This window comes from Trachypithecus francoisi, unplaced genomic scaffold (assembly GCF_009764315.1).
Source record: "Trachypithecus francoisi isolate TF-2019V2 unplaced genomic scaffold, Tfra_2.0 Lachesis_group15, whole genome shotgun sequence".
In the NCBI taxonomy this organism is placed as follows: domain Eukaryota; kingdom Metazoa; phylum Chordata; class Mammalia; order Primates; family Cercopithecidae; genus Trachypithecus; species Trachypithecus francoisi.
Genome location: NW_022681460.1, coordinates 3947422 through 3960688, shown reverse-complemented (window position 1 = coordinate 3960688; position 13267 = coordinate 3947422). Strand labels below are relative to the sequence as shown.

The following is a 13267-nucleotide window of genomic DNA, read 5'->3' as shown; positions in this document are numbered from 1 at the left end:
CCTCACATCATGGGCTCCCCACCCTCCAGTGCTGCTGTCCCTGGCTCCCTCGGGTGCAGCTCTGCTTTGGGCAGACTCTGGTGCCCTGTGAGCCCCAGCAATTGCCCTCTGCAGGGAGCAGGTGGCAAAGGCTGGCAGTGACTGTGTGGTTCTCTCTTCCCCACCATGAGGAGTGCAGAAGCCTTGAGGGTGTGGCTGTCCCTACCTAAATTTCAAAGGCTGGGGTCCAGGCACAGAACCACTGTGGGGCCATCCAGCCATACTGGATGGGGTCACCCAAAGCTGTTGGGGGGGCCACCCAAAGCCATGGGGCCAGGGACTTGTAGAGCTGACCTCTGCACTGCAAAGCTCTGGGGCAGGACCGCCAACTCGGTATATCTGAAAGGCAGGACCCCTGCTCCAGTGGGTCTGGAGGGCACAGTATCTAGTCAAAGAGGATTATTCTGGAGCCTTGAGGTTCCATGTTATTTTCCCTGTTGGGTTTTAGACTTACGTGGGACCTGTTCCTCCTTTCTTCTTTCCTATTTCTCCTTTTGGAAAGGAAATGTCTGTCTTATGCTGGTCCCACCACTGGAGTTTTGATACACAGAGCTCGTGTGGTTTCATAGGCTCACAGCTGGTGGGTGATTTAAGTCAGGATGAATTGTACCTTGGATCCCACTAATACAGAGAGATCGTAGAGATACTGACATTGGGGGTCAGAGGAAACCATGTGATTTGGATGAGATGTTGGGCTTTAGACTTGAGTTGATGTGGGAATGAAGCAGAGGCTACGGAGACGGGATGAATGTGGGAAAGACATGAATTTTAGGGACTGGGGTGCAATGCTATAGACTGTGCATGTTCACCCCACTAAATTCATATGTTGAAACCTAACCCCTAGTGTGATGGTTTTAGGTGGGGCCTCTGGGAGGCGATTAGGTCAGAAGGGTGGAGCCCTCATGCATGGGATTAGTACCCTTAGAAATGAGACCCCAGAGAGCTCATTCATGCCTTCTGTCAAGGGAGGACACAGCCAGAAGATGGCTATGAACCAGGCAGCAGCCCTCACCAGGCACAAAATCTGACATAGCCTGGATCTTGGACTTGCAACAGAACTGTGAGAAAAAATTTCTGTTGTTTAGAAGCCACCCAATCTATGATGTTCTGTGATATCAGCCTGAATGAACTAAGACACATATCGTATCATATTATAGCATACTGTTCTGTTCTATCTAGGTGATATTACAAAAGAAAATTAAGGTTAAGATAACATTAAATTAAATGCAATTCTGTCAGCCACTGTGAAGATGAGAAATGGCTGTGTAAATGCACCTTAGGAAACCTCCACCTTAGGAAACCCCCACTTAGGGGGACGTACTGGATGCCGCATTGACCGTGCAGTGCCAACAGCTCTGCAGCCACAAGCCCACGGGACCTTGGCTTCTGCGCACACCTCCGCGGGGGGCTGAGCACGTGCAGACAGCCTTGGTGATCTGAAGGCCCGGCAGTCAGAGGCTCGATGACGCTTTGTGTTTGATGCAGCACAACTGGAGGGATTTTGAAGACTGAGCTGACAGACACACTCTAGCCTGAGACTTACCAGCACTAGAGAGTGTGGGCTGTGCTAAGCTCATTCTCCCCCACTGGGTGGCCATTGCCTGAGACTTCCTTTCTTTACCCACAAAAAGGCTATTGAACCTGAAATTATATCCCGAGCAGTCTTCCAGATGCAGAATAAAAGTCCTTCTTCCCACGATATCTTTTAGCTTTCAAAAGTTTAATTCAAAGTTTAAAAAAAAGGGCTTCCATGAGCCATTGTGTTGCTAAACTTTTGGGGGGGCAAACTTTTTATAGTTAATTAGTCCACAAATAAAGGAAGAGAAGAAAATTGTAAATAATAAGAAGAAAAGTTAACCACACTGATGACCAGAATGGACATGACTCCCCAAGAGGTATGTTTTTATTCTTCTACACTGAAGCATTTTTAAAAAGACTGATACGGTTACTTAGCTGACTTCCTTAATAGAGAATCTTTGTGCAGAAAAATCTTAAGCCCATTACTCTTAAGTGCTTACATTGCACAGGTATTAAAGATGACAAGTCATGAAAAAAACCTATTTCCTCCTTTTTGAATATCTATAATAGAAGAAATGCAACTCTGGTAATAAACACATAGAGGACTCCACCATACAGAGGCAGATATATCTGTAATAAATCAGATGCCTGTTAGGTAAGGGTGATGTTTATCTGAAACGCAAGAGACAGAGTGAGATCGTATCTTACAAAGGGCTTGAGAAAGACAGAAGTCAAAGATGACTTCAGGAGGAGACATTTTCATTTTGTTTGTCATCTTAGGCAATTAAAGGGAAATGAATCCCTGGAGGAGTCAACGCCTCAAGTACAATGAGCAGGGGTGTAACTCTTGCTGGAGAAACACAGGGAGTCTGTCATCTGGTGAGGATGGAGCTCGCCCAGGGAGGCCTGGGGACCCAGGGAGTTATCTTGGGACAAGCACAGAATTCGGACCTTCACCACCTCCAAACAATATGCTTTTGAGTAGCTTTGCTGCTTTGTGCCTTAGTTGCATCATTCGTAAATAAAGATGATGATTTATAAAAATAGAATAATAATACCAGTCCTCCCCTCTTAAGAGAGGGCAAAATCGTGCTTAGAATTTTCCTTACTTTTTTCTCCCCTGGGAATCTGAAATCATCCAAATGGAAATCAAATGACATAAATGAATTAGCATATTATGGAAATACAATCTGTTCAAGCTACCAGATTGATTGGAGCCGAGTTTCTGAGTGACTCAGTGCCTTCTAACGAAGCATCTCGGCGTAAGAGAGGAAAACAAATAAAGAGGTGCTGAAAATAACATTCTGGGGTTTGGAGCCAGGCAGGCTAACTCTGAGGAGGTTCTATTTCAAGATGCTGTCATTGATACCTGTCTCTGTGGGTCACTACATACATCTCTGCATTCCCAGTGCCTCTGCAGTGATCCCGTCTTACAGGGCGTGCTCCACTGCTTGCAGGAAGGACAGAGGGGGCTTTGACATGTCGCCGAACTCGGACTGTGCTGCCTGGGCCCATTCCAGCATCTCCTGGCTGCCGCGGGTGCCACAAGAGTGACCCACCACACAGTCCCCAAAAACACACGACACCAGCATAACCATCAGTGACTTGCCTTGCTTAAACAGAGAGATCCTGCTGGAATGATTTCATTTTCTCCTTTACAAACAACTGAACACAGCTTATTTCTTTCCAGGAAGGGAACACATATCTCCTCTAGGCTGAGAAAGTTGACTTGCAGGGAAAAATGCTTGAAAACTAGTTAGGCATGAAAACCCAGGTACAGTCCTATCAGAAAGATCATCATTACCGAGAAATATTTCACGCGAGCAGCTCATCCCACACTGCGGAGAGCGCCCACCAAGACGAGGGAATTCCGCACAGCGAGTCCTCCTGCAGAAGGGTGCGTCTGTGTTCTCCAGGCAGGCACCGGCCACCTCTAGTCATGAACGTGATCACAGGCCTTTCATATTGTAACTGGAGGCATTACAGCTGAACCAAAACATCACTCTTTCTAACCAGGTGGCATCTAACTTCCTCCCCACATCCCTACTCAGCAGATCTAAACAAAACCTCAACCAGGAAAGTCCTCACACAGGTCCAAAGCCAAGCAGTCTTCATGGAGAAAAGGGCCGAAGGTGAACACAGCTTACACTTCCCGAGACTCTGCTTGAGCCGGCAGCACTCCGCACACTCTAACGAGGGGGAGCCTCACATCGGCAATGATGTGGGCCAGGTAGTATCTATTAATACATCCTATCCCACTTTCAGCAGGGGGACACTGAGGCCAGGAGAGGCGCCCCAAGATGGCACAGCTCGCGGGGTTAGAGCTGGACTCGGCTCCAGGGTCTGGACTTGGTGTTCCTGGCCCCTGTATGAGGGATTCTCCATGTTGGTGGCACTCTGGCAACATCAGTGGAGGCAGCTTTCATGAATTCTCATGCTCAGACCAACCAACAGCCCCCAGAGGGAGATCTATAAAATAAATCTTGTGAAAGTCCCCCAGGCCACTCCAGCTTGCAGCTGACGATAACTACTGCTCCATACAATACAGCCCGTCTCTTAAGATGTGTGACCATCCCTGTTTGATGAAGATGAGGCTTGGTTCATTCTTGGTTTCACGGTTGGGAATACATTTCTTTGCAATACATTCCTTTAAATCAAGTTCCCTTACAACACGAAGTGGGGATATTACCCTTTGGAATTCATTTTATGTGGAATGCATTATATAGAATTTTTACCTGTAATAACCCCATGATGAGTCACGAATGGGGAAGCTTTGTCAAGTTAAAGGCGTCGAGCACATTGAAGGCGTTGAGCACATTGAAGGCGTCCTTAAGTACTGGGGCGACAGGCAGCACCACTGGGTCGACAGGCAGCACCACTGGGTCAGAGGGAGAGGAGCAAGGTTGCGAGCGCACCACAGCAGCGTGGCCCCCTCAGCAGCTGAGCAGAGGACTTCCCTCAGAAATGACCCGCCACCTCTGTAAAGGAAGGAGGCGCGTGTCCAATGCTCCAAACTTGTTTGAAAATCAAATGGAGCTGTCAGAAGCCATTATCCTCTGAAGTGAGCTGGAAGGAATCACACAGACAACCCTCACTTCCAGGCACAGGACGATCAGCCCCAGTTTGGAGAAACGAGCTGGAGTTTCAAAACGACTTCTGCAGGTCTCCCGCCCCCTTTCATTTTTCTTTTTCAAAACATTTGACTATTCACGTGCCTGGCATCTTCCCCAGACGGCCGACTGGGCTTTCACTGTTTTGCTGTCAGCACGTGGAGAGCATCCCTGCAGCTGTTACCATGCGTTCCTTCTCTCTCCTTGACGTTCCTCAGGATGATTAACGATCTCACAAACCAGGGATATTATGAGGGTGGAGAACAGGTTAGGAGATAGTTGAACAACTTGAGCTAATGGAACGCTGAGGTGTTAGAGCTGAGACAAACTTGGAGGTCCCTTTGTGTCAACTCTCTTCTTTCACAGATGAGGAAGAAACAAGAGTCTAAGGTTTTGAGCCAGGAGGTGTCCTTGCCCAGGCTAGTTAGTGCCAGGCCTCCTCTCCACATAACTCTGCTGCATCACGGTTAGATCCAGGGACCTAACCTACTTTGAAGTATGCAAAGTATTATTTGCAAAGCTTTTCTATTTTTCTCTTCAGAAAATAAATTCCAATGAAATTTTTGGGAAAAAAATCTATTTTTTAGTGATGGATCACTACGGAAAGCTGAAACAGTGTAAGATGTAAAACAATGATTAGTTTTAAAGCTGACTTTTAAGGAGCACAAGGAAACAGAAATGTTTCTATTCTTCTATGTTTATATGGCTTTTTTTTTTTTTTTTGACAGGGTCTTGCTCTGTCACCCAGGCTGGAGTGCAGTGGCACAGTCACAGCTCACTGAAGTCTTGAACTCTTGGGCTTAAGCAATCCTCCTACCTCAGCCTCCCAAGTAGCTGGGACTACAGGTGTGCGCCACCATACCCAGTTAATTTTTTGACTTTTTAAATTTTTGGTAGAGATGGGGTCTTAACATGTTGCCTAAGTCTTGAACTCCTGGGCTCAAGCAATCTTCCCACCTCTGCCCCCTAAAGCACTGGGATTACAGGTGTGACCACCACACCCAGCCACATGGCTCATTTTCATAGTATAAAAATAATTTTAGCTACTCAAGCATATTGTTCCAAAATATTTTAAAAATAACTTTATATTACAAAAAGTTAGATATATTTTATTTCTGTTGAAAACTTGCAGTAATAGAGTATAGGGAAGAAGACGACAGCTAGCCCCAATCCTGTAAGTCAGGCCTTCACTTTGGCATGTTTGCTCCTGGCACAATGTCCATCTCGTGTGTGCACACACTTCACTACTGCTCAAGTCACTCTTACATTTAACAATACCATGATCATTCTGTACACACAGTTTTATATCAAGTGTATTTCATGTAACTGTGGATAACGAGCCATTTCTCAAGGACACGGTGAATTGGATTATAAACAGCCGTGAACACTTGCATCAAGGAGAGTGAAGTCGTTGAGATGGAGAGTTCTGCACTTGAGCTAAGAGGTCAAGGTCAGCCCTGATGGAGTCCAGGCTTAGCGATGACTTAAACAGAGAGCAGCTTCCCACTCCTCCATTCCACTGCATTCCTACAGAGCAGGGTGAGCAGGCACAGATTCCAGCCACACTCCCACTCTGCCTCCCTTTCCTTCAGTGACGGGAGAGGGGGAGACCAACTTTGAAGGGAAAGAAGGAACCATTACGCTTGAAGGAGAAAAGAAGCTCTTCTGGGTCACTCCTGGTGCCCTGGAGAGGCGAACATGGAACCGGCTGATGGACAGTAGGACAGTGTGTGGCCAAGGACAGGCTGGAGAGCTTCCCGCGTCCACCTGTCTTTGTCTTAAACCACAGAAAGATGCCTCATCTGTGTTTGAGAGCAAATCTCAATGCCTCAAAGATGAAAGAGTGGGTTTTAGGAAAGGACTGTATTATCCAGCAGCTGTTCATTTTAAGAATAACAGCTTTTTGGAGATATCATTCACATTCCATAAGATTTGCCCATTTAAAGTGTACAATTCAATGATTTTTAGGATATTCACAGAGTTGTGCAACCATCCCTACAGTGGGTTTTAAAGCATTTTAATCACCCCAAAGGCAGCTCCAGACCTGTCTGCACTCAGTTTCCACCTCTCTCACCCCCCAGCCTAGGAAGCCACTCATCGACTGTCTGTTTCTAGGGTCTGCCTCTTCTGGACTGTCACATGAGTGGAATCTTAACTTGTGCAGGTTGGTGCCTGGCTGTTCTCGCTGAGCGCACTCTTCCCAGGCTTCACTCGTGTTGGCGCGTGCACCAGTACTTTATTTCTTTCTATTGTCCAATATAATTCCGTGAATAGACAGATACTTTATTTTTCCATTTCCCAGATAGTGGACATTTGAGCTCTTTCTCTTTTTTGGCTACTGTGAATTGGCTGGTGCTGCCATGAACATTCCTGTGCTAGTTTCTGTGTAGACAGCTGTGTTCATTTCTCTTGGTGAACGACCTAGGAGTGGACCAGTGAGGTCGCATGGTAATCTCTGGTCAACCTTTCGAGAAACTGCAAGAACAGTTCACTGTGTTGGCATTCAGATGATCCTGCACTAACAAATGTCTAATTTAACTTCCTATTTTGAAGAGGTAACTGTAACTGAAGAGATTATTTTATTAACAGTTAGGGTTACAAGGTCAAAACCTGCTTTGTTTTCTGTATATTTTCTCATCAACACAGAACAATTATTGAATATTTTTTGAGAATCTTGAAATATTTGATAATGTTCAAATGACAAACAGTTTTAGAAATATTGCTATACCTAAAATAAAACAAATTTCACTCTATGAACTCCCATTCACAATTGCTTCAAAGAGAATAAAATGCCTAGGAATCCAACTTACAAAGGATATGAAGGACCTCTTTAAGGAGAACTACAAACCACTGCTCAACGAAATAAAAGAGGACAGAAACAAATGGAAGAATATTCCATGCTCATGGATAGGAAGAATCAATATCGTGAAAATGGCCATACTGTCCAAGGTAATTTATAGATTCAATGCCATCCCCATCAAGCTATCAATGACTTTCTTCACAGAATTGGAAAAAACTACTTTAAAGTTCATATGGAACCAAAAAAGAGCCTGCATTGCCAAGACAATCCTAAGCAAAAAGAACAAAGCTGGAGGCATCATGCTATCTGACTTCAAACTATACTACAAGGCTACAGTAACCCAAAAAGCATGGTACCGGCACCAAAACAGACATACAGACCAACGGAACAGAACAGAGCCCTCAGAAATAATGCCACACATCTACAACCATCTGATCTTTGACAAACCTGACAAAAACAAGAAATGGGGAAAGGATTCCTTATTTAATAAATGGTGCTGGGAAAACTGGCTAGCCATATGTAGAAAGCTGAAACTGGATCCCTTCCTTACACCTTATACAAAAATTAATTCAAGATGGATTAAAGACTTAAATGTTAGACCTAAAACTATAAAAACCCTAGAAGAAAACCTAGGCAATACCATTCAGGACAAAGGCATGGGCAAGGACTTCATGACTAAAACACCAAAAGCAACAGCAACAAAAGCCAAAATTGACAAATGGGATCTAATTAAACTAAAGAGCTTCTGCACAGCAAAAAAAACTACCATCAGGGTGAACAGGCCACCTACAGAATGGGAGAAAATTTTTACAATCTGCCCATCTGACAAAGGGCTAATGTCCAGAATCTACAAAGAACTTAAACAAATTTCCAAGAAAAAATCAAACAACTCCATCAAAAAGTGGGTGAAGGATATGAACAAACACTTCTCAAAAGAAGACATTTATGCAGCCAAACACATGAAAAAATGCTCATCATCACTGGCCGTCAGAGAAATGCAAATCAAAACCACAATGAGATACCATCTCACACCAGTTAGAATGGCAATCATTGAAAAGTCAGGAAACAACAGGTGCTGGAGAGGATGTGGAGAAATAGGAACACTTTTACACTGTTGGTGAGACTGCAAACTAGTTTAACCATTGTGGAAGACAGTACTGTGATTCCTCAAGGATCTAGAACTAGAAATACCATTTGACCCAGCCACCCCATTACTGGGTATATACCCAAAGGATTATAAATCATGCTGCTATAAAGACACATGCACACATATGTTTATTGTGGCACTATTCACAATAGCAAAGACTTGGAACCAATCCAAATGTCCATCAATGATAGACTAGATTAAGAAAATGTGGCACATACACACCATGGAATACTATGCAGCCATAAAAAAGGATGAGTTCATGTCCTTTGTACAGACATGGATAAAGCCAGAAACCATCATTCTGAGCAAACTATCACAAGGACAGAAAACCAAACACCACATGTTCTCACTTATAGGTGGGAATTGAACAATGAGAATACTTGGACACAGGATGGGGAACATCACACACTGGGGCCTGTCATGGGGTGGGGGAGCGGGGAGGGATAGCATTAGGAAATATACCTAATGTAAATGACGAGTTAGTGGGTGCAGCACACCAACATGGCACATGTATACATATGTAACGAACCTGCAGGTTGTGTACATGTATATTTCAACTTGAAGTATATAACAAAAAAGTTCACTCTAAAAAGCATGGGTTAAACTATGTTACAATTGATAACACTGAACTAAAAACTCAAGTGCCTATAATAAACTAGAATGTCCCACCTAAGACTTTTGTGTACCTAAGAATGACTGGGACATCTTGTTTGACAAGTCATATATCTAGGCCTTGTTTCTAAGAGATGATGATTCGATAGGTCAGGAGTGGGGCCTGGATCTGGCTCTGTATTTATAACAGTCCCCTCCCCACCCCCAAACACACAGACAATTCTAATCAAGTCTAGCCAAAGTGGTCAACTTCTGCATTTTCTTACCATTGGTTGTGTTGATAAATGTCTACCAGATTTCTCTCCCCTACAGAAAATTTCTCCTTAAGTCCCACGGACCTTCTAATTCACTTGGAAGAGTTCTTTTCTTCCTTTGTATACCTAAGTGGTTTAAAGTCTGTACATATGTGGTCTATGCATTTTTTGTCCTTATTGTTGGTGACAGGTCCTTCCCAACACACATCTCATTTCCTCGGCTAGACGGCAAGTGACTTGAAGGCAGAGAATGACATATTTGTACTGCTCGGGACACTGTTGCAAGACCTGATAATTCAAGTGCTGCCTTGACATCTCCGAGCCTCACGGGGCCCCAAGGCCTCCGCCTGAGCTCCCTGCTCTACCAAGTGTGCCCCTGCCCAGAGAGAAAGGCTCCCTGCCCTGCTGGTTTCCCCATAAGCTGAACCAGCTGCCCCTATCCAGCACCCACCCTAAAAGGCTTCAGTTCCCTGCCAGCCCACAGAATCATTCCAATAAGCCAGCCACACCTTCTGCAGGAACCAAGGGCCACGTGACCCTCCTGTTCCTAGGAAGCCTGTCTCTCACGGTCTTGGCACCTAAGTGCAGCCCCCGTGGGGCCCTGTGTGGCACGGGGTGCCCTCCTCCCCAGGGGTCAAGTTTATGTAACTAATAAGCTGCTGTCAGTTCATTTGTCCAGGGCCCGGCACTGTGTGTTCAATCATCTTGCTCTGTTTAGGGCAGGGGGAGGTTCCCTGTCTCACCAATGGAGTGAATAGGAGATGTCAGGTGCCCAGCTAGTGACAGGCTCAATGACTGTGAGCCTGGAACCGAGATGTTGGATCACATCCTGACTCTAATGCTGCACTCGGTGCTCATCCCTCCCTTGCGGGATGGGCGTGCAGAGGAGCTGGGCAGACACTGGTGTTTCTCATGTCCAGCCACTGGGTCAACAAAGGAAAACAACCCAACCCAACCCAACCCAACCATGAGTCACGTTGTATTTAAAAAGCAAGTGACGCCGTTGGCCTGTCAGTATCGAGGCTGGTTTGTCAGGCCCCATGCAGCCCAACAGCCTGCTCGCAGCCTGCTGCTCTGCTTTCCAAATGCCGCTCCACAGCAGAGCATATGTGGGAGAATGGTATTTACGCAATACAGCTCTTATCTGACAATTGTGGAAACTCTGCAAGGATATTTGAAATATTCATGGAAATGTTTATACTGTTTATTATCAACCAGAGACATCAATCAGAGTGCTCATTTAGAGACATCTTCAGAAATCGTGAACATTAAATGGAATGAATATTTCCTCAAATAACGGAGTAGAAATTGCAGTTACCTGTCCTCAGAAGCAGCTGACCCTCTGAAGCCCTTACCTTTTAGGGTGGCTTTCTTAAGGACCTTCATGGCATACAGCTGCCCAGCATCCGACCCCTTCACCTTCCTCACCAGGAACACCTTAGCAAGAGAAAAGGGAACATCAGAAACCCGTAAGACTTCAAACTCGCTTTCCTTATTGGATTTGACAAGGGGATACACGAGGAAGTTTAGAGCATTTTCAACAAAACAAGTACACTGTAGAAAATTAAAAATTTTCTCCAACATCGAGGCTGCCGGAAAACGCTCAAGTTTCTATAGCGCTGCGGTGAACATCACTGTGTGTCTGTATGAAGAAGCGTCACTTGTTTTTGATATTGGTAACTTTGCATTTTGTATCAGAAATACTACCACCCCTTACTTTGAAGACCAGCTGTTTGGAAAAGCAAACAGGAGTTTTAAGGGAGATCCTTTGGTTTCAGTATCCCTCTGTAAATCCCTACTGAGACATGGTGCTGAAAGGTATTACCAATCACACAAAACAGGCTCTATGCGATTTTCAAGAAAAGCTACTTTCTCTTACTTGAACTGTCTTCACCCAAATTTTAGCTGTGAGTAGTTTAAGAGTTCCTTTCTAATTGGCTCTTAATTATACTTATGGATATTTGACAATACTTTCTGAAATACATGCTGATGTGTATCACTGAGAAAAACAACAAAAAAGGTAATTGAGAGCTTGAGTTTAAATTTGTATTAGTGATTTTTGAACAAACTTAGTAAACAAAACTGGAGTTCCTTTGTATAAAAAAAAACTTGCATGCAAATTAAGAAAATAGTACTTGATTTTCCTAAAAGTGTTTTCCGATAGATGCAAACATCTGCTTGCATGATGCAGATGACACAGGCACACGGCGCACTGGTGTGGCTGCTCACGCAGGGTGGCTGGAGGGCCGAGGTGGGGTGGTTCCTTCCCAAAACATCTCCTTTACTAAGCCTCAAAAAGCCAGAAAGACCGGCCACTATAGATGCCTTTGAGATGTTCTAGTTCCATGGCAACTCCAGGTGGCCCAAGTGAGCATACGTGTGGAGCAGCAGGCTCACCTGCCGTGGGCAGAGCGACGTGCCCAGGACCTTTGCACTCTTGGCTCCCCCGAGACTGCAGGGGCAATGTCTAGACACTCACTGAGTGCAGGGGCTCTAGGAGCAGGGGCTGCCAGGGCAGCCAAACTGGAGGGAGACCAACCAGCGTCAATTCTGTAGGCACAAATAAAGAGGGACCGGGAAGACACAAGGTACCAGCACAGGCACGAGGATTCACAGAGTTGCTGCATGAGTGTGACGTTCTCACCACGTGCCCCTGAAGTGACTCCTGACCCCACTGCTGCCCTGCCATCCGTCCCGATCACCGTCATTACTGAATCACAGTCCCTCCCCAGGGGGGAATCTTCTAGACAATGTCCATGGGAAAGCACCCCCAGCCCCCCTACCCAGGGTGCAGGACAGTACAGCATCATCCTGTGCGACGAAATGCTGCCTCTCAGACCCAATTAGGTCCCAGAAAGTCACAGGCACACCCTCTTCTCCCGGGTTGTGGACTATACCATCATTAACAGTTAATATTCATCTCTGGGAGATGTAGAGTGTGTGTGTGTGTGTGTGTGTGTGTCTCCCCAAAGCTGGATAAACAAGCTTGCGATGCAGACCTGGGGCGATAGCTGGGGCGTCACTCTTACACGCACTGTGGTGGGAGACACAGGCACAAGCCCTTCTTGGGGCTTGGGGTCCCATGGCTGTTGCTGGTACACCCACTGTAGCCCTGGAAGTTACTGTACATGGAAGAACTCTGCTCATGGTGCTCCCTCTGTGCAGTGGGCGAGCTTCCTGACAGGCAGGTAGAGATGTGAAGGCAGTGGTCTGAGGACAGGAGTTTTGCAGAGATAAAAACATTATTGCTTAACTCTTGAGATCTTCTGTTTTGAATCACGGGAAGGTCACATGCCATGCACAGTTTTAGCTTCCATCTGATGCAACTCCTTTCATTTCTCCAGCCCGTCCGTGTGCCTAATGTCCCTAGGTTGACTTGGTTAGTGGTGCTGTGGAGATCCGGACCAGCCAGGACAGTGCAGGGAGGAGGCAGGCGCAGCCCAGGAGTCCAGGAGCTGGGCAAGGCTGCGTGAGCATCCCGCTGCTGGAGAGGCCACACTGGCAGAGAGGAACCTGGGTCCCAAAAAAGACCAGGGGGCGGGGGGTGGAACAAGGGACAGTCGTGTTTGTGGCAGGGATGCCACATTTTTCTGGCATCCTGCAGGTAAGTTGGGCAGTGACATCAGCGAGGGCAGGAGTGTACCTTCCTGGCCTAGGCAACGAAGAGCAGGTGCAAAACGTTGCAGCTGCCGCTCCCTGCCGTGGCAACTGCGGACACCTAGTGTGGGACAAACTCGGCAACCTGGTCACTGAGTCACTGTGTGGAAGATGGAAGCCACGGCCGTTG

At 46.0% G+C, this 13267-nt stretch overlaps 1 protein-coding gene across 5 annotated transcripts in view; it reads right to left on the bottom strand.

Moving 5' to 3' along the window:
- RPS6KA2 (ribosomal protein S6 kinase A2) overlaps positions 1-13267 on the bottom strand; it is a 358054-nt gene that overhangs the window by 105633 nt on the left and 239154 nt on the right. For all 5 annotated transcript variants that reach the window (XM_033234244.1, XM_033234245.1, XM_033234246.1 and 2 more), the window contains one exon: positions 10836-10917. In XM_033234244.1, the coding sequence (XP_033090135.1) occupies positions 10836-10917 (82 nt within the window). The remainder of the gene's footprint in view (positions 1-10835; positions 10918-13267) is intronic.